This window comes from Pavona decussata, unplaced genomic scaffold (assembly GCF_977016875.1).
Source record: "Pavona decussata unplaced genomic scaffold, jaPavDecu1.1 SCAFFOLD_300, whole genome shotgun sequence".
In the NCBI taxonomy this organism is placed as follows: Eukaryota; Metazoa; Cnidaria; class Anthozoa; order Scleractinia; family Agariciidae; genus Pavona; species Pavona decussata.
Window position 1 is genome coordinate 96,078 of NW_028145697.1, and position 21,871 is coordinate 117,948.

At 37.7% G+C, this 21,871-nt stretch overlaps 1 protein-coding gene across 1 annotated transcript in view; it reads right to left on the minus strand.

Moving 5' to 3' along the window:
- LOC146454464 (uncharacterized) overlaps positions 1-21,871 on the minus strand; it is a 65,906-nt gene that overhangs the window by 32,933 nt on the left and 11,102 nt on the right. Inside the window, exons 5-21 of the mRNA XM_085095361.1 lie at positions 19,334-19,493; positions 17,702-17,877; positions 16,182-16,475; positions 14,700-14,984; positions 13,661-13,847; positions 13,294-13,484; positions 12,850-12,909; positions 11,703-11,999; positions 11,054-11,204; positions 10,148-10,341; positions 9,081-9,389; positions 7,341-7,634; positions 6,224-6,422; positions 4,485-4,705; positions 3,507-3,821; positions 2,703-2,993; positions 963-1,128 (exon numbers count right to left, since the gene is read on the minus strand). Of these exons, the coding sequence (XP_084951487.1) occupies positions 963-1,128; positions 2,703-2,993; positions 3,507-3,821; positions 4,485-4,705; positions 6,224-6,422; positions 7,341-7,634; positions 9,081-9,389; positions 10,148-10,341; positions 11,054-11,204; positions 11,703-11,999; positions 12,850-12,909; positions 13,294-13,484; positions 13,661-13,847; positions 14,700-14,984; positions 16,182-16,475; positions 17,702-17,877; positions 19,334-19,493 (3,790 nt within the window). The remainder of the gene's footprint in view (positions 1-962; positions 1,129-2,702; positions 2,994-3,506; positions 3,822-4,484; positions 4,706-6,223; positions 6,423-7,340; positions 7,635-9,080; positions 9,390-10,147; positions 10,342-11,053; positions 11,205-11,702; positions 12,000-12,849; positions 12,910-13,293; positions 13,485-13,660; positions 13,848-14,699; positions 14,985-16,181; positions 16,476-17,701; positions 17,878-19,333; positions 19,494-21,871) is intronic.

The following is a 21,871-nucleotide window of genomic DNA, read 5'->3' on the forward strand; positions in this document are numbered from 1 at the left end:
AATAAAAAGCGTATTTATTTCCAGCCCTGATGCCTTGACCTGATTTGACCTTGAACTTAACTTGTCTATCTCTATCTCCTAAAATATGTTGTATTGTAATGAGGCATAATAAAGAAACTGTTTAATAAACTTATTTAGCCCAAAGGCCTCTCATATTTTTTGTCACCTTTCTGGGGACTGAATTGGTTTATTTCTTCAAACCGTAGAATTTTGTTTGCATGTGAACGAAAACTATTTTTCATAATAAAAACTTTGCACTTAACCTCGCTTCTTTTATGATGAGGTTCGCAGCAACTCGGAAATGGCCTATTGGGCTGTGATTTGAAAAAGTCTCAGATTAATTTACAGCAAATTCAAACAATCGTCTTCTGTTTTAGCAGTGTATTTTCATAACATTACATAAAATAACCAGAACGTGTGAAAGACTTGTCACTACACTGTAAGGCCGCGGTAAAAGTAAATAGTGAAGGTACTCTGTGAATTCCACGATTTCCTCACTTAGTAGATCATCATTTTTTCATCGCACCAGGCGTTCTCCCGTTTTGTTTTTTTTTTCTTTTATTTATTTGTTTTTATTATTATTATTATTATTATTATTATTATTATTATTATTATTATTATTATTATTATTATTATTATTATTATTATTTTTGATCGTATCATGTTGCGTTTCGGGTAGGTCTGTGTCGTTTTCTAGAATAATACATCAATATGAAAGCAGCGGCTACCCGAAAGTTACGCCTGCCGGAATATTGGGGCCCCGTATTTGATCGGTGGGCCATTAATTTGGCTGGTTCTTTCACTGTTCGGTAAGTATGTCCTCGCATTTTTTTTTTTTTTGTTACATCTCATATGGCAATCGTACGACACACACAAATGACATTCGTTGACAAACTGACCCTCAACAACGTGTGACCTACGATTACCACATTTTTACATGCAAGAGTTAAAGAGCAGCATACCCGCATTCGTAGGAAAGTGGAAGATTGAAGCGTTGAAAGGTGAGAAGAACAGTTTTGTTTCCACCCTCAGGGGAAATATCCCAAGTGCAATCTGAATTCTCGATTCTGTAAGGAAATCCGCGGCTTAGGATTACTCCTGAACTGTTGCGTATTGTTGCGCCACATTCTGAAAAGAAAGAATAAAAAGTTTCATGAGTGCGTAATGAGATTAATACTTTTATTAGTGACTATTTTCACCATATACTACAATGCCAGAGAAAAAAAAAACCTTATTTTTATCACCTTGTCTTATGCGTGGATTTGTGTAAAAACGGGTACAGAATTAATTGTAAGGGCTGGAGGGAGAATGATTTTTCCTTCGCGCAAGTGTAGAGATAACAAAAATTCGAGCTTGTCCCAGAACTTTTTTGTCCATTTTTTGTCCTTGAAATCGATTAAACTCTTTATGAAAGAATCGATTTAAATTTTAGAAAACTAAAAATTCGTAACACAGAGAAAAAAAAAAAAAAAAATTAAAAAACAGGAGAAAAAAAAAGTCCAATAATTTTGAGCCTGCCTTAGAGATCACGTTACCGAGGGACTGTGTAACGTGTCAGCTGCTGTTGAATGTGAGGGAAATTATCAATCTCCACTTGAGAATAATTTCACGTTTCTAGGATTCCACATGACCGGTGCTTAAGACCAAAATGTGTTGAAAGTCATGGATATTTCCACAGAAACTTGCGTGTCTTGTTAACGACTTTACAGCGATTTGTCTTATTAAGAAACGAAAATAAATGCTTAATATTTTATGCAGCACACGTTCTAAGCCAATTGCACATATTCTGTTCCTTAACGAAATCTCAGTTTGGGGTGGATTAGCTACTTAAGTAACTGGAAATCCACATTGAAGCAAAATAGCTGAAAGTGCAATATTTCTTTTGTAGAATACCATAGTTTATTCCGAAAAAGCTTTCGGACGAATAAACTTTCGGAACAAATAAAAAGTTAAGTCCGAGATATTTTCCATAATATTTTACCATCCTAACATTTCCTGTAAATATTTAGGTAAATGTGGAAATTACTGCAATTTTAGGCGTTTTGTTGCAGGCGCACCGTTTGATGCTTGTTTAACATTCTTAAAAAATTAAATTATCGTCTTCTTCGTAACGACATTGAAGATGAAACATGCAGCCTCGCAAAACGTTAGTTTTTTATGCAGTTCGCCATTTGTTTTGTGCTGTTTTCGAAACAAAAAAAGTCGTCTGCATTTTTTTTTTTTTTGAGATTGAACGGTCTGAACTGAACTGTGTTGAACAAATTTAATACAATTAATACTTTGCATCGTACCATAGTGTTAAGTCTGAAATTTTAATTAAAACAGGTTAAAAAGCAACTCAAGTTTATCGCCCGGAACTTATACGTCGGAATATTTTCGTGGTAAGAGCAGCGTAACCCTTTTACATCTTTATTGTGTCTATGTCCATGTCTATGTTATGACTATGGAAACAATTCAGATAGAAAAATTACCACATGAAAATTGTAAAATAATTATATAAATAATAATAATAATATATAAAATTTGTTTTCGTTTTATACCGACTTACTTCTTTCTTTGTGACTATCTTCCTTCTATTGCATACACTGCACAGCTGCACTACACTGCACTACACTACACTACACTACACTACACTATACAGCCGTCTTAAAAGACAGCTATATGGTGCTCGTGACGTTCCTGTGTCATAACAGATGACTTACTTGTCGTAATCCACCTTTCATAACGTTGTCCTGCTTCCCCTTTAGATGTGAAGGGCTTAACCCATATTCTATAAGTGGTACTTGATCGCAGTCCAGAAATCCTCATTTCCTGTATTTCAGGACCTACAGTTATGTTTCTTAGGTTGCTCCAGTAGTAAGCGATTAAGATATGAATTCGATATCCTCGCAGTATGCCTCGAACATCGCGCTGTGGAAGCCTTTCCCACTTGATAAATACTGTACTGTAATCAATGACGTCATAGTACCGTATATAAGGGCTTCTAGCTGGCACTAGAAAGAAAAAAATATATGGAGCAACTTTCTAAGTTAATGTATCTAAGAACAAACTCGCAAAATACTTGGATGAGAAATATGTATATGCAACAGTGACCAGGTTTTCGATCAATATTTCAAAGAAAGAAACGTTATCATTATATATATAGGGAAACAATTCAGATTGAAAACTTACCATATGAAAATTGTAACAAATAGAATTGTTTTCGTTTTATACCAGCTTGCTTCTTTCTTTGTCACCCTCTTTCTTCTGTTTTTTTTTTTTTTTTTTTTTTAATTTGTTTCATTCTCTTTTTGCTGTAGCCTCGACTTTAATATACTTTGTCAAAGTCCGTTCTTGTGAAGTCAGGTCAGGGGCCTGTCTCGCTACTGCATAACTAATTAACACACTTTCGGCGCCTTAAGAAGTCGACTTATGGCAAGTCTACGGTGCTCCTATTTCTTTTTTCTAGCCGCTTAATTATCCTTACTTGATAGAAGAAAACAAACATCACGGAAAAGTGGTTTTACCTCCTTCTTCTGTTTGTTCCTGACTCCAACCAGTATTACCACGCTTGCTTTCGTCAGTTAAGATGGCAACTACAGTTAAGCTGTAGTTGGTAAAAGGCAGTAGTCCTGAAATCGTGACGTGGGTTTTATCTGCTGGCAACCAAAGCGCACTGTATACCGGTCTTACCGAGTTGGCTGTATTGCTGTTGTACAGTATTAAGTATTTTTTAACTGATGACACGCCTAAAAAAACACTTGGAGGTTTTGTCCACCTTACGTTGATTGATGAATCGCTGACGTTGAATTGTACCCCTGTCCACGTATGTAACTCCCTCCCTGGTGAAAAGACAAGATAGTTAAATTTAACCAGAAATTTAACCAATTTTATCGTTTTCCCAAACTTATATATTACGTCTTATATATAACGTCTTGCGAGAACGTCATTATGATTGGAGAAAACGACCTTGTGTATCCTGTCACGTGATTAACCTGTTCGTGATGGTGTAGTGGTAGGTATCGAAATTTTAGTTTAAATATTTACGCTAGACCACAGGGGGCCCAAGCCAGCGTCGGGTAGAGAGCGTGTTATAGTTAATTAATTAATTACCAATGTGTCGATGACCTTTGAGTGCAAGTGGTATTGGGTTGCAGGCGGCCGTTGGAAATTTAAACGCGTTATAAGACTTTCTGTGAGGAATTAAATATTGTCAATTTGAATTCGAACTTTACATAATGCTAAAAATTAACTTTCATTCAATAAAATGAATAAAAATGATTCACCTCTAGTATATACTTATGCGTTTGGGGATTACTTTACCGTTTTAAGCATTCTTTGAAATCACTCGCTCTCTTGTGAGGCGAGCTTGGGATGCCTGTGGTTAGACGCTTGACTCTTTAAAGTCCAAGCAATTTTTGTAAAACTTTTTTTTCATCTTAATTCAGAGTGTGTAACCCCTTATGCATTATTCTATTTCTTTGCATGAAAACACCGTGTCCTACCTGTTATGGTGGTTATATTTTCAGATTCTGATCTGTAATGTGCCAAGATTCTTGAACGATTAAGAATGGGATGGTATTTGGAGTATTTAAAACCATCTGCAGTAAGATTCAGGTCACCTCCTTCAATCAGAAAAGTCTGGTTTGTTATTTTTCCACAAATTTCCAAGAGATTGTTACTTTTCTTTTCTTTGGCAGTGGGGATAAAAATACGAACTCCTCCTCTAAAATAAAAAAGAGACAGACATAAATTAAATAGCATTCCTTATTAACATGATTCAGGCACTCTTAATAAAAGGTTAAGTGGAGGCGCGGTAGTGTAGTGGTTAGCGCGTCGGACTTTCGATCGGACGGTCGGAGGATCGGGGGTTCGAGGCCAGATTGGTCTCTTCATTGCTGTGTTGTTTCATTGACAAGAAACTTTGCTTCACATTCTCTCTCTTCACCCGGGTTTATAAATGGGTTCCGGCAATATACTGCTGGGGGTAACCCTGCGATGGACTTGCATCCCATCCAGGGGTCTGAGTAGCAATACTCCTAGTTGCTTCATGCTACAGAAACCGGGCTAAGCTCCGACCATGTGGGCCACTCGGTTAGACTCTAGTGCAACTTTGCCTTACCTTACCTAACAAAAGGCTAAAGCAGAAAGCAAAGCTAAATATCTCAAATTATCTCAATTCAGCAGCCTGAAGGAAGAGTTTGGGGAATATAAAGTATATTGTTATATACTTAGACTTTCTCTTAACAAAACGAGTGCTGTGATTGGTTGATTCTTTGTCACGTGCCCCGGATCAAATACAAATGTATCCCGACCGGGATACAATTCCTCAGTTGCATTGTTGCCCTCTCAGTTGTTTGTTTGTTTGTTTGTTTGTTTTACAGTGATTGTTGAGGAGAAAGTCTAAATTATGTAACAAAGTAATAATGTATGGTCCTTCAGGAAACTAGTTAGTTTTGTTTTCCCTCGAAAACGAAACTATTTCCCTCGGGACCATAAATTAAGTGTGTATAGTTGACCATACAGAGAAGCTTCGCTCAAAATGTTACCTCTTGCTAGCCAAAATGGAAGCAAAAATTTAACAAGTTAGCGGAAACACCTGTGAACCGAAAGCGTAAAACCTAAATACAGTTATAAAAATTATAGGAAAACTAAGAATTTTCTATAACGGAAGGAATAGTATTGTTTATTTCGAGGCATCTTTAAATACGAAAGGGATGCACTTTTTTGTTTCCTTTATGCGAAAGGCATTTCGGTAAGATTTGGTACTTTTAAGAGTTAGGGGCTTGATCACCAAGAATAGTTACGGCAAGCAACTTTCTTAAATGATTTTAAGACTTAATTGAATCGCCACAGTTTGAAATAAACTAATTTTAAGTAAGACAGCACTTGGTGTTTTAAATTTCTTCTCTTTATTATTGCAGCTAGGTAGATCGATAGCTGATAATAGTTAATTTATAGTTGATGGAATTGCCGTGTATCGTATCGTATCGTACAGAGAGCTCTCTGGTGAAACTTCATTCCCTCGTTCACTAATCCTCCCACCTCCCCCCTTCCCCCCCCCCCCCCCCCCCCCTGAAGCTGGCCCCGCTGACTGTTTGAAACATGGTATTAAAGCATAGCGTTGTACCTTGGGATTACTTTCAATCCGATTAAGTGTTTAGATTACTTAAAGGCGTATAAAAGTGTGAGGTAGATCATTTTGTCTTTAAATTTATTTAACGATTTTTTATTACATATTTACCTGCAAGACCCGTCATGGTTTCTTATACCGAGTGAAACGTCGACAAATGTCAGCCATATCATTGACATGTTGGATTGAGGATTAATAATCCAATAGCAGCGTGTGTCATCACCTCTGCCATAACCAGCCGTAGGAGGACTATTTGGATAGTTAACACTGGAGAAGAAACCGTTTTCGTCGTCAAGGTAACCACCACACACTATAAAACCAAAGGGAACACAAAATGTTTTAACACTGACTACATTAAATAAAGTTAAGCATTGCATACATTGACCAAGTAAGCCATGTAAATGTAAAAGCTATGTTTGTTTGCGAAATGAATACAAAAATCAAAAATAAAAATAATTCCAACAGGGTGGAGGCAGACCCAGATGGCTATGTACAACGGTAGCCGAGGATTTGGAGAAGTCGGGACATGAATTCGGAGATCCGGACTACAATTCCTGCGCAGTGTTCACTCGGCCAACCTATCCCCGTCCCCTTATCCATCCTTTCTTTCATCAATCCATCAGTAAATCCACCTATCCACTTATCTATCCATCGATGAAATCAATTACTATGAAAAATTAATTATTTCAGCCATCCCTGTCCCCTTATCCATCCTTTCTTTCATCAATCCATCAGTTAATCCACCTATCCACTTATCTATCCATCGATGAAATTCGATTAGACCCAGCGATTAGACCCAGTCCGTAGTTCATGGCGAAAGTCTATTCTTCGTGCAGTCCGGTTAAGGCGCTGGTCACTTAACTTTTTTATGACATACATTAATAGAAAGAAAGGACCCCTGCAGTTATTTACCTTACCTAAGCAGTTGCGAAACGAAAGCCTGCATGAAAATTCGAGTTTGAACGGGATTCGAACCTTCTACGATGTCGGGGCAGTGCTCCACCAATTGATTAATCAAAGAATTTATTTTCGAAACTGTTTAAATTGCTTAAATAAGTGCGAGAGTCTAATTCTTCTATTTAATCTTCCACACGCCCGCAGCTCATATATATAGTCATCCTCCACGGGGATATTACGAACTAACAATATAACCAGCTGCCGGTTGACCTAGTAGCTAAGTTAATAGAGCACTGTACTACACTTACGGTAAAGAAACATTTACACTTACATGTTGCTAAAAAACTCCTGTACGTTCCACGACCTTTCCTTGTAAATCCAGCTATGGCTATAGTGTATGTTGATTCCCCTTTGAGGTTCCTCAAGGTTATCCTCGTTGAATTTGGACCAACCACCATCGTCCTGCTATTATTATAGTTAAGTTCATCCATTGCAACGTATGTAACTGTATAACCCAGTAATCTGCCTTGTGCATCGTTTGGACTGATAGGACTCAGCCGAAAACTGATAGTGAGCTCATATACGTTAATAAGCCAGTGGTACAAATAAGGTCCCTCTCTAGGCACTTTGGAGAAAATTAATCCAATATTAATATATGGTTCGTATAACTTTATACGTAGTTTTTCGTAATGATATCCTCTTACAGGCGTACCGGCAGGGTAGCAACAGTGTTGTTTTATTTCTTTTCTTGGCTTACTGTCTACTGAATCTATCTAAAAGAAAATTAATGGCTTTTCAAACAGGAAGCGAGCTGCCTCCAGCGGCTTGTTCTTTGCCGATAAATGTAAAGAAATGTCCTCGAATACGAATCTGTTAACTTTTCTTCGTTCAATCTAACCATACCTACACCGAATGTGAGTAGGAGGAGGGGAAGGGGGGTAAGTGTCAGATCCTGTCCATGCCAACTTCAGACGTCTATAAAATTTATATCATTTTAGAAAAAACCATCAAACTCCGTTGCCTTTTTCACAAACCTATCTGGGAACAATTTGATGCGGTCGGTCAATATTCATTTAAATTGATGTTACCATTGAAACCAATTTTTGACTAGCAGATTTTAAGATGGAATATTCCTGTTTTAAATGAAAAAAATATTGCCTGTCAGTGTTATTGCCATAGCCTTAAAACTCTTGGAGTTAAAGTGCTACTATGACTAAATTCGTGTCTTTCTAATCTGAGCCATTTTAAAACATAAACAAGTAGTCTGTACGTGAAGAAGAATGCTGTTTACTATTTTCAAATATCTCTTTTTGTTCCAGAGATATTCGAGTTTTTAAAATATGCAAATTAGCCAAGTGATGACGTCACAAACTCAACCGAATTTTGGTCAAATATTATGAAAACAGATATCCCAGGAAATTTGTATCAGAAATACTTGATTCTTTGCAGTAACATTGTTCTAGGTGCGCTCCATAATATGAGCTTATCAGTTTTATTACCATGGCAACATACTGGGTTCCAGTCCTCCCTGATACTTAAGGCTTTGCTGGCCACCTTTGGCATTCTATTTTGATATTTGCCAATGGTGCCTCATCTGCATGATTCAGCAAGCGTATAAATATGTTAGGTCGAGTTCGTGGCCTTGTTAAATGTTTTTCAAGCTGAAGATCACTAAAATATTGAAATCAGGTTGGAGGGGACTGGAAAAGAGTGAGTTGCCATGGGAACCAAATTTTTTATAGCCGTAGGTGTATTGCTTTTAGAACTATTATTGTTCCTCTTATTTACATATCTAACACATTTTTCAACCGTGAATATCTCCGGAACCAATGCAGATATTTAGAAACGGTAAACGGCTTTTTTAATCTTTCCTAGAATTCTATGTGATAAACCTTAAAATTCAAGAGGTAAAAATTTGATCATAGTAGCACTTTAAAGACTGGTGCAGATGGCATTAATATGCAATCATTTTAACCAGGGAAAAAGTCAACTTTATTTCGTTTTAAGTGAAATTTATAATTTGGTCCTACAACTGTTACTTTACGCCAGAAATCAAATACACAAAACTTACCTCCTTCGTCTGTTTCGACAGTAACTTGCGTACTCTTGTAGATCTCACCGTGGGCATCTACTAAATAAACAATTACCACGTGCTCACTGAATATTGGCAAGTTGGTCAGACTCGTTGACGTCAGTGATGAGTTCACTGTACGAAAGATTTCTTTGTTGAAGCCGTAATAGTTTACAGGTCTTGTCTGATTCACGAACAAAATAAAGAAATTGGCTTGCCAGCCTCCTGGAAAGTTTCTCCAATCTACAACTAAACTCGTCTCGCTGGTGTTGAAAGCACGAATATTCCAAGGAGTTGATGGAGGACGAGCTAAAAAAGAAATAATAAAAAACAACGACTGAGTCTATTGTAAAAGGAAAGAGCTGAACAAACTGCCTTGCGAGGCGTCGCGGGGTTACGCGAGATAAACAGCTCAACTGTTTCCTCAAGTGTGCGGTTAAGTTTTTCTGAGAATTTCGCCTCGCGAGGCTAAACTCAAATACCAAAAAACAACAGATACGAAAACTCAGCTGCATACGTGATGAAACAGATGAGGTAATCACCTCGCGGGGTAGTTTTCTTAGCTCTTTCCTCAAGTGTGCGGCAGGCTTTAGTAGCTACAGTAAAACAGCGTCATCGTTATTGTTATTAATACAGGGGGAGGGGAAGGTGCTCCATGTAGTAAAAAAAAGCCTCCTTTATTTCATCAGTAAGTTTAAATTAAATTGGTAAATACATTAAATGTATGAATGCAGAGAATTGCAACTTCTTTTACTAAATACACTGGACCGCGGGTAGCGAAAGCTAATCGAGGCGGGCAGAGTAAGACAAGAAGAAGATATAAATAAGGGGGTAGAAAATACTAAGAGAATGAAATGATTACTTTATTTAGTAGCCTGTGTACTGAGACGTTCAGCTCCGATCTGGGCGCCCGTTTTAATCCTCGTTGTATGAGAAAGGTTAGAAAACGACCATGTTAATGCATTGCAAAGGGCTGCAAACACTCAACGTAAGTTCGTATAAAGAAATCAAAACGTAAAAATTGGTGTGAAACGTCCTGATATACCAATCACGTAAGAGTACCATACCTGATTGAAGGCTTCTCCTTACTATAGCGTATGTAACCATAAATCGGCTGTATCGACCGTACAAGTTTGCATGGAGCGTAATATAGTTTCCTGCCCCAAAATGTACTTCCACCAAGACTTGCCGTTTCCTAGAGTATCCTCTCTGACTAATTAAGATCTTAGATCCACTGCTTGAATAAATCTTCAAAAAATCGCTATAAAAGCCAACAAATTGAAATATTGAAGTAATGTTTTCCAGATGATAACAATAAACAGCAATAGAAATGAGACATTCGTGTACATCAAAAACTGTTTTCAATCGTATTCTTTGATTTAAATGGGTGCTTTTATGTGTTATTTTGGTCACTTGTTAAGGGCTACAGTGACATATAGCGTGCTTGGGTAACATTTGGGGATTGCGTGACATAATTCAGCCTTCCCTTGCGAAAGGAAGAAGAAAGAAAAACATTTGTCAGGAGTTTGTTGTTGCTTGGACGATTTCTTCAATCTTTTTTTCCGAAGTGAGCCGTTTGGTGAAGAAGCCTTTCTCAGCCTTCTTAGTGCAAGCTGCGAGAGGGAACTCGAAATGCTGCTGTCTGTGCATAGGACAAATATGCTAAAGTAAGTCTTCCGGGGTTTTGTGAGAAAAGAGAACAGAGTATAGTCGATTTAGCATAGATGAATCCAATGTTTATGGGTTGGATAAGTTCACGTTCATTCCAGGCGTATTACTTCTCCCGAGGAAAGCAATTAATTTTAATTTCCCTCTTGGATCTAGGAAAAATAAAAGTCCTCTTTAACCAATAATAACCTGTGTAACGTATGTGATGAGAAATATTACTTGCTACTTGTCGATGCTTCGTCGGGGAAGATAAGCTTTCGAAGTGGATCTCGTCTTGAAATTTTTCAGTAGCCAATCACACTTACCTGTTAGAATAAAGGTAGACTTCTATGAAAAGAAGGCCAACTGCATTGCTGATACCAGCACTACCTATCGTCCAGTTACATTGCAGTTCACTGTAATCCGTTTTATTGAAACTGATACTTCCAAAAGACTGATTGAAAGTAGTACCGCATCCTAAGTAGAAATGAAACAAAGCGAAATAAACTCAGTTTCTTTCATTGTTTGCTTGTTTTGAGACACATTTTTCTCTAATTTACAATGACTATAATAACCCTAAAGAAACGATATTTTAAAATTTTGGCAATAAGACCACCATACTGTTTACTCTTTACCCCCAATGTTTGACTACAACTTGACTACAGCTCGTTAATATTAAAATATTGCACATCGCTTTGATACCTTTACTAAGCTAAAGACCTAGGGTGAGTTGCATAAAACTTAACGTCGGGCGTTACTGCTAACGCCAGACCTTCATCCCAGTCGGTCTCAATCAGTATTTTAACGTCTGACGATAGCATTTACGCACGCCGTTAAGTTTTATGCAACTCGTCCCTGGGGCCTTTGTTTGTACTTGTAACATGTTCCTTTGTGGAAACCTCTTTATTCTACCAGTGGTAACTAATAAGTCGTCATGAGCTACACATTGCCCTGACGCTATTCTTTAGTACTCACCAGCTGTAATTATAACGCGTCGTGACCGAGGTCCCTGACCCGCTAACGTATAGGCTGCGACCGTTACTTGGTATGTTCTGCCTTCATTTAAGCCACTTAAAACTGTCTGACGTACATTTGGGTCGGTGATGTTAATGATGGTTTCACTGTACCAGTAATAGCTGATTTGACTGTAATATACTCTGTAGCCTTGTATCCGACCATTGGAGAGCTGTTTCTTAACTGGATCCCACAATACAATTATTTTCCCTTCGTTTAAGCTTTTTACGCGTACATTGGATGGTGCAGCAGTGAGAGCTAAAAAAAAAGACATTGTTATTGTTTCTCAGTTGTTTTTTGCGTCACTTTCTTGTGCTCGTGCTCGTGCTCGTGCTATATAGCTACTATTAACAGCCAGAACAAAAGCCTATCTTATGGAAGAAATCATCTGGAAAAAAAAAATCTCAAGTAATGAAATAATAATATTAACCCTGGAATTACATAAAAATCATTTTAAGTAAATACAACAAGAGGGAAATTTGATTATGTAAACACTTTCACTGAAACGCGAAGACATTATAAGAATTTGCAGGACACAACAAAATGGTCAAAGATAAACGGTCAACAGGTCGACAGTAAATACAAACACACATTTAACGACGATCTGTATGCGGCTTTGTTAGTATTGTCGTATATCAATTTTGATACAAACAAATGAATTTGGAAGCTTAAATTTTTCATGTTTTGTTTTTCTTCGATTCGAGAATGACTTTCAAACGGGAAGTTCAAGTTTAAAAGGGGCCTGACTAGGCTATTGTCATCTTCAGCGTAGCATTAACTGACAAACAACATTGTGTCCCCTTCAACGTCCTTTACCGATAAAAAATTGGGTTGGTTTTCAGCATAAACCATGTTAAACAAATCAGCATTCGATGGTGATTTATGAAATTTTGAGGTATATTCTCAATTAAGAGAACGCTTGAGTCAACAACTTCCCATGGCTGAATGGCGTCTAAATTTGCATCACACGTCCATAAAGGTGTGAGATGAAGAGGGTACTCGCCCTTTTTTAGCCGAACTTCCTGTTTAAGGAACAAATTATGATTTCAGTTGTCGGGGTGAACTTTAAAATTACCAAGGAAATTCTTACTTTCTAGACAGGTCTTACCTCCTTCTCCAGTGAGCACTTCCTTGATTTCAGTGGAATAAGTGTCGTTTCCGATGTTCCCTGTAAATGCAAGTACCTGAAATCTGTATCTCCGTTATGGCTTTAACAGTTTGGTTACGAGATAGGATCGATCGTACAAAGAGTTCACTTGAAACAGAACAGATGTGTTCTTATTTTCCTCTATAATCATCACCATAAAATGGCTAATGGATACATTGAGAGGAAAATCTGTCCACTCCACTTTTACTGATGATGAAGTAGTGTTGCCAAATGATAGCTTCCATGATGATAGATGAATAACTGTAAAAAAAAAATGAAAAATAAATTAAAACGGAACGAAACGCGTTACGTGAAGAGAATTGAGCCAACTAGTTGGAAAAATAATTGAAATTGGCAATTAATTAGGATATATTTTTTTTCTTTTCAGGCAGCTTTTTGGGATACCTGTGAAAGGGTCTTGAAGTCCAACATACGACGCTGAGAAACCGCTCGAATAACTGTGTCTTCGCGATCGGAACGCTATGTTTGCTTGTTCGCCAAGAACAACACGAGAAAAGGGACCTATATAACCGCAGATGGTGTCATTATCGCCATGGGCGATTTCTTCTGCCTCCACACTAAGAAAGTCCCTTGTCCTGCAATAAACAACAAACAAAACACGTTAAAGCGTTCACACCAAAAACAAATCTAACAAAAATTCTTGATTGTTTTTAATAAAACAATTGTTCCACTCTTGCTTATTGGGATATCTAGCATCTCACACCCAACGCGCGCTCGTGGAATAACTGTTAAGTTTTTAAAAGATACTAACCAGCAGTGCGATGAAACCCAGCCCAAATAGAAGGTGTGGAATTTTATCCATATTGCTTTAACGCTGTTTGAGTTAACTTGTGGTTTAATTGTCCAACGGCAGTCTTGCCCTCCACCATAGGAGCACGGATAATTGGGACTGTGTAGGGTGCCGTGACTCTCTGTCAGCATTCTATGACCTTCACAAGCTGAAAGAAAACGGATTCGTATGCCATAATATAGCCAGTGGGTTGACGCACACGATGGTGTCTGCGCACGCTCTTTGAATTTAATGCTACCTTGGAAACCATGTTTCGAACGACAGATTTCTTAGAAAGTGGGATATTCTTGAAGGAAAGAAGTAACGTTACCTAAGATCCTTCTGTGTGTTTAGCTTATTTTTGATTTTTGTGTTCTTCTATTGGGTTTGATTACTTTTTGGTCAATTTTAGTGCGGTTTCCTGATTTGTTAAGGAAATTCAGTAATCCAAGATGGCCGCCGTTTAGCAATCATAATGTAATTACCACTTCATATGAAGTCCTCTTTTTTTATGTTGGGACCTCAAAGAAAACCAATTTTGAGCGTATTATCTATCCGTTAGGTGTCATAGGCATAGCACTAATAATATCGGAATTATGAAGGGATCCACAGAAGTTGAAATTAAATTAGTCAGCCGATCTAGAAAGAGTTAACGTTACATGTCAATCCATTTCAAGAAATTCTTTAACGGCTTTGAAAAAAGACCATAACTTTTGAATTTAAGACTTTTGCCATCTAAAATGGGTTCTCCACGTGTGTAAATTGTTTAATTATATATTTTTTTATTTTAGCCGACGTCTTTGTAGATAATCACACAGCATTTCATCTCTCATACATCAGAAAACATCTAATGCTTCATGTGTCTTTTCACCTGGAAACAACACGTTGAAAGCTAAGTGACTTGTAAAAGCCATTTTTCCGGCTGTACCTAATAAGGCAAGGAAATATATATTCTGGACACTCAGTTAAAAAATGGTAAGAACTCCATATTCGTAAACAACAGACCGTGACATCCACTTACCAGTGTACAGGTAAATATTCCGATATGGTCCAGTTCCCGCCGAAGTAAACCCAGCAACCAAGATTTTGTACTGTTTCCCTGGTTTGAGGCCAGTTAAAATGTAGCTTCTGTTTGCTACACCGACGTTAACCCGTAGGGAAAAATTTCCTTGGCAAAGGTCCTGATACCGTATAGTATAACCAAGAAGTTTGCCATTGTGATATTGCTTTGGAATCGGATTTATTGAAATGTTAATGCTGTGGGCTCCAAGAACTTTGTAATAAACGTAAGGCGACGCACGGGGAACTAAAAAAAAAATGATTAGAGATGAACGAAAAAAAAAAAAAAAAGAAAAAAAAAAAAAGAGAGAGGATTAGTACATGAAATAAATCAACTCCCCCAAGAGTTTTTAGACGTTATGTTTAATGCATCTTTTACATCGGCTGGATTAAACAGCACTTACAGAAACAATCATATAATGCGGGAGGAACAAAAAATTAAAATTCAATTAACCCGATATACTGAACTAGGAAATAGCAAAATTACAGACTAATGAAAAAAAAGTATTAACACATGAAATGAATCACTTAAAATATCACTTTTAAATGCTATTTTGGGTATATCAGTTTAATTTGGTAAGATCACAAACAGTCCTTTTAATGCCGGTTCACATCACCCATTCAGTAGATATATTTAGTTCAGTCACTAAAGAATATGGTAATTAATGATGGAATGACTTTTACATAGGATTCAAGTAAGCTCTTACATGTGCTATCATTGAGACATGCAGTCTCAATGATCAACAGCAATTGCTTCTTTAAAAAAAATAAGTCAAATTTTAAAATGTGTTCCACAAAATAACGTTTAACTTGTTCTATCTTTTGTGTGACGGGGCCATATGAGCAACGTGCAAACTTTAAATCATCCTATTGTAAGCTTACAAGAAAGAATAGTTCGGTGTTCATTTGTAACGTTTGAAAAAAAACTTAATAAAACTTGAACTTGAACTAGAATATAACGGTAAGCAAGACCCCTGGGAAGAAGACAAGTATTATCAGGAAAAACTTGCAATATCAATTCACAGTGTAAAAGTGCTAAGGAAGAGGAGAGAAACTGTCGAAGGCGAGTAAACGCTAAACGGAATCGTTCAGTGCTGTGGGGATTAATTCCGATTTGCATTATAACCATGGCGTGTGCCATGTGACGAGCCATGGGCCTAAGGGCTTAAGTAGTGTTACCAAAGCAAAATATTCATTTGGGAAAAACAAACATAGCAGCCTCATGCAGCCAGTGAAAGTAGGGTCTGTCTTTTCTTCTGTTCCCACTATTTTACTTCCCAATCTAAGTTATTGTACTCTTTGTGAATTTAACAACAGAACATTAATTGATTGTTTAAAAATGGGCCGATAAACAATTGCAAATAGTTCACATGGAGGAGGTAGCGTAGTGGATAATATAGTGACGTCAAATTTCTCTCATCAAGCCTGTCCTCCAAATACTCACCCCCTTCCGTGGTTGAAAATGAGACTTGTAAACTCTTGTGTGGTTGGCCCAGGGCATCAATGGCAACTGCAAAGAGTCGATAGTCACTGGACGCGTTTAGTCCTTCTATGAATGCAGATGTAACATTTGGGAAAAGAACGTCTCCTGCTACCTTATCACCACGTGTATTTTCCACTATAGCGATATAGGCCCGAACCTGTTTTCCCAAAACATTAGATAGTTTTGGCCACTGAAGAGTGATAGTTGATGCTGAAGAATTCACCACAGTAGCGTTCCATCCATCCACTTGCGCCGCTGTGAACGACAGAAAGGGAAATATACACTTGGAAGTGAATGGTGATTCTAAAAGTCACTTCCATCTGCAAATAATTTAAGCCCCGTTTACAACAGTAAGTTTTCCTTGACGAGTTTTCCCTTGAAAAGTCTCCCTTGGTAGTATGAATTGGAAAATATGACAAGTTATTCCTTGAGAAGTGTTCTTGTTCAAAAACTGTTTAAAAACTGGCATGCTAGTTTTTGAACAAGAACCCTTGTCAAGGAAACACTTGTTATAAGGACGATATTTCATAATGTAAATTAGACTTGTCAAGGAATTGCCAAGGCCTTATTTAAAATTTGGTTCCTAGGCCCTTGCGTGTTCCGGATGGCTAAGACCTTTTTTACCGTAAAGAATAGAAAGGCAAAGAAACTAAGCTAAGCTAAGCTCTCGAAAGGTATATAAATACAAAACATAAATCATATGTCAAGCAACCCGGAAGAAATTGTTGAAGCTTTCATCGGGGTCTTTAGCCCTTAGCTCACCAACAAAAATTTTTGCCATTCCTTAATGAGTTTCCCTTAGTTTCTCGGACGACTACGGACTAAACCACCACCTTCGCTTTTTTGTCTTCCCCACTTTCATTTCATAACCTGCCTGTATAGCAAAGCTGCTGCGGCTCCAAAAACAAAACGCTTTTGCTGTTTCTTTTAACTTGAACGGCGCCATGATTTTTTTATTCTTATTTTAAGCTCGAACACTTGTCAAGGAAAACGTGCGCGTTTGTACAGTCAACAATTTTTCTTGGCAAGTTGGCTTGTCGAGTAAAACTCTCTAGTGCAAATGCGGCTTTAAGTTCAGACTGGATACAACTTAAGCTCTGACGTCAGTACCCCCATCAACCCCGCTAAATATTTTTCAGGAGTACCCTTACTGTACTCAGACGACTACATTAGACGGATAAACAATTGATAACAAGGTCCATTTCAAAAACGATTTCATCGCTTAAAATCATGTATAACAACAGAAACAAAGAACAACGATATCTTTTGGCTTACAAATTAACTACCGGTATATGCTTAGAAACATAACACGTCTAGTGCTTTTAGGCTTCTTTAAAAAGACTCGATGAATAATGGCAATAATCGTAAAGAAAAAATAGTTGTACCAAGGATGTAACGTTGAATAGAAATAAGGTACATCGATCAAGTGTACATGTATTTTCAGACTAAAACATTATTGGCGGACGTGCAAGACTTCTTACCTGAGTCAATACTTCCGTTTAGAATGGCATAACGAACAGTAAGAAAATCGCTGGCGCTTCTCGATGAAACCTTGACAGTGATGTTTAGAGATGAAGTGTAAATGAAACGCAAATTCAGTGGGGCACAGCAACGATTCAAAATCCTTTGGCCGCGGCTCCAAGCAGATACACAGAAACTGAAACAAAAATTAAAATTAAAACACAGAATTGAAAAACAATCTTGCATTCTGAAATCATCCCGTGTAACATCAAATTAAATTTTAAAAAAATGGTTCTGACAGGGCGTTATAAATTTTAGTGCATTTGTTGGACGTTCTCGGCAAAAACAAAACGTGATAAACGACAGTCAAGGTTCTGATGAAAACGATAGCATGCGATGGTAAATTTCACCTCTCTGTTTTAACTTAAACACCATTTTACTAATTCTTTACCTGGATTGTTTTGCTACATTGCACAAGTTGGAAGAAAAGTGTAATGCGTTGCGTGACACTGCTTGACGTTTGTATGTTAAGTTGCATATTATGGTATTAAAAGGAGTTGAGCGTATGGACGTTTAAAGGAAAGTGGTCAAAACTACTCTCCTTAAACAGCACCACCAAACCACAAAATAGATGGTGGTCTCGGCCTGCATCCCCGTTTCTCAACCTCTAAAGATGGTGTCTTTACTGCATAGCGACCCCTCTATCCAGCAGTAAAAAAAGGACAATGAGATTTAAAACTCAGTTTTGTTGATTACCAAACATTGTTTACTCTTTCTAGCTGAATATTTTTCTGTAAACTGAAATTCTAAAGCCAATACAATTTTGTCGGTTAAATTATCATGGGGCAGGTAGTATCTTCGATTAACCCCCCCCCCCCCCCCCCCAACCCAGACAAAGGGGGTCCTCTTCGAAAAAATCTTCTTATAACCAGATCGCTTATACAAGATTAATCTCCAAATACTGATCAAGAACAACTCGCCGATTCAAAGGCACATCCATTGTAGCAAAAACAAAAACAAAAATAAGGCTGCGCCATGCTGAATTCATTTTCTTTTTCTTTTCTTTGACCGAATGTTGAGAGCTTTCATAACATTTTAGAAAGCGTTTTCCCTTAAACTGTAACAAGAACATGGAAGAAAGCTTGTATTGGACAAAAGGTAATCCCCGAGAAGGTAGTATCGCTCCATCTTGTCCACTCGCGCGGAGCGAGCGATATAATAAGAAAATAATTAAGGCTGCTTAACAATATTTTGAACACGGAGCTCAAGTCATCGGTTCTATACCGAACTGGTGTGGACATTTCAATGTTTTCGCAACTGTTCTTCCATATGTCTTTTACATACTAGCCTCCCAACATAGACCCTCATCCTATCTGACAAAGCTTCTTAGATTAGGACTGCTCAAAATGAGAAGCATACAGTTTTACACTCCTTCAAACCTGGATCATTCTCTCTTCCTTCTTCTGTTAGCTATCTAACGATATCAATAAGTCCAAAATCCAAAAAAGACCCAAGCGAAGGTAATGCACTGGCCGGATTGAAATCCAGAACTACAACTTTTGAGCTTTTCAGAAACAAAGCAACGCACGTGCTAAACATTTATAACTGTACGTTATTGATTGGAACGACATGGAAAACATATAACGTCTTACCTACAACTAGGGTACTTATTTGTATCCATGGCAAGAACCACGTGATCTCCATTTGGTTTGTAAATGTCCCCTATGCTCCACTGACACTGAGCAACAGTAATCCTTTGGCTTCTTTTGAAGGAGAGCTGTCGAAACGGTTCCGTCTGTAGACCGCCACATACTGAATAAAGAAAGATCTTCGGTTAGCGTCTTCTAGCATTAATTAGCTAGGGTGAGAGAGATAAACAGACATTTCCCACAACAATACAATACTTTATTTGTCATCAACAGAAAGTATTTACAATAATTAATTATATAAAAATAAATGAATGGAGAGAAAACCTAGAGACAGAGAGAGATCAACCTGTCTCCGTGTCTACAGTTGTTTGGACAAAAAAAAAAAAGGTTCTCTGGGAAATACCCAATAAATATCAATAAAAGCTCAGAATCCATACTGCCCGAGATGGCGGGCAATATGGATTCTGAGCTTTTATTGAAATTTATTGTGTATTTTTTAGACTACCCTTTGGCATCGTCGCGTATGCTTTCACGCTTTTTTCGACAACCTTTGTCGAAACAGCTGTATACATTCCTCCACCCATCCGTGAGTTCATCTACTTTTCTACTTTTCTATCCATCAATGAAATGTAGTATTACAAACAATTCTTTGAGCCACTGGGAATGCTGGACCAATCCTTAGTTCATGGTCCACAGTCCATCCTCTGTGAAAGGCACCGCCTTTTATGACATTTTTATAGAAGAAAGACACGCAGTTATTTACACAACTTAAACAGCTGCAAAAGGAAAGGCTGAAAAGAAATTCAGGCTTGAGTGGGATTCGAATCCATGACCTCTGTGATGCCGGTGCAGTGCACTCCAAGCTATCAAGGCTTTCATTTTCGCAACTGCTTAATTGTATTAATAACTGCGAGGGTCTTTCTTCTATTTAATCTTTCACCCGCAGTTCAGATACACGTTTCACATATAACCATGTTCATTTATTCAACCTCCTCAGGTATATTAAGAACTCACAGTATGACCAGTTACATGTTGGCCTGAAAGCTTAGTATAACACTGCACCGGTATCGCAGTGGTCACGGGTTCAAGTCTTGTTCAAGCCTGAATTGTTTCAGGCTTCCTTTATGCAACTACTTAAATAATGTAAATAACTATGAGGGTGGTTCGCTAGCTATTTAATGTTTCACCCGCAGTTGAAATATGAAATTTTAAATATATTCATATTCTTTTATGATATTGTCACACAGCAAGCAATAAAAGTAAAAGCACAAGCCATTGCTTAGGCTTCTTTGAAACATATGCATATCTTTTACGGCTATTACTCTAGCGAATTGACGAGTGCTAATAAGGCCAGCTACAACTCACCAATGACAATTCTATTCAATATCTATAGATCACCGAAAAGGAGGAGGAATGGCAGGACGGTATATAGCAAACTATTCACTTGTTTTTTTGTTTGTTTGTTTCAAATGAACAGAGACGCGCAGTCTGGCGACCACATGCTCAAACAAAGTCACATAGTCAATCAGTAAACTGGACATGCCTCAAGCAGAATGTCAGCATTGTTAACTTCTCGGCCGTTTGCAGTGAACGAATGTTGGGTTTCTCCGACCCGTTTACCGTGAAAATAAATGGAGATGACAAGGTTGTTTAGTGTAAAACGAGCGGATGACGCGTGTTAGCACTTTGTCGCACAATTGCTTTGTTGATGGCTTAGTCGGTTAACGGAGTTTTATGAATTACCATCAGAGATCAGCTGCTTCAATTAGGGATTAAGTCCGTTATTGGCTAAACAAATCGACGGTTGTCCAAGATGAAATATTTTTGTAGCTAGGCGGTGACTAAAGATAATGGTCGAGAGCCGCTCGCACAAACAACAAATTGCTAAAAAAAAAAATCTGCAATCTTTTACCATCCCGTTTATTTCCATGCTTTCAATTTCTGTCTTAAATTCGTTTGTTGTTAAACCAAAATGTTCTTTTTAAACTTATATTGGTATCGAAATCGATAACACTTCCACTGTAATTTACAGGGCTTTTTTTTATTACAATAAGCAATACTTTTATATCTTGCCTTCGAAGAGTGTCGCTCCGGACTTGGCTGCTCTTTAGTGCCTTTCCAAATTACATTTTATTTCATCGTATTTATTTCTTCCTCAGAAACATCAACAAATGGCTAAGCGACCATTTTTAAAAATAAGTGCTCCCGCTATATTCACCTCGCGCCAGGTGATTATAGCGGGATATGACACTAGCCTCGACCGATGAGATCAATAGAATCTCCATAATCACCTTTTAGTATTTATACTAAAAGGAAATAGTTGTAGAAATGGAGACTTTTATTCTCCTTACACCTCCTTGATTCACTTTAGCGTAGGGCTGCGTCAGCCTTTGCGCCTTTAATTAACACTGACTGGAGACTAAATGGAAACTGACCATACTGGCGACTTCCCGAACAGCTCCTGAGTGGACTAATAATAAAGGATTAAAGTCTGTCAACAGCTGAAGTTGCAGATATAACTAGGATAATGTCGCGATGACC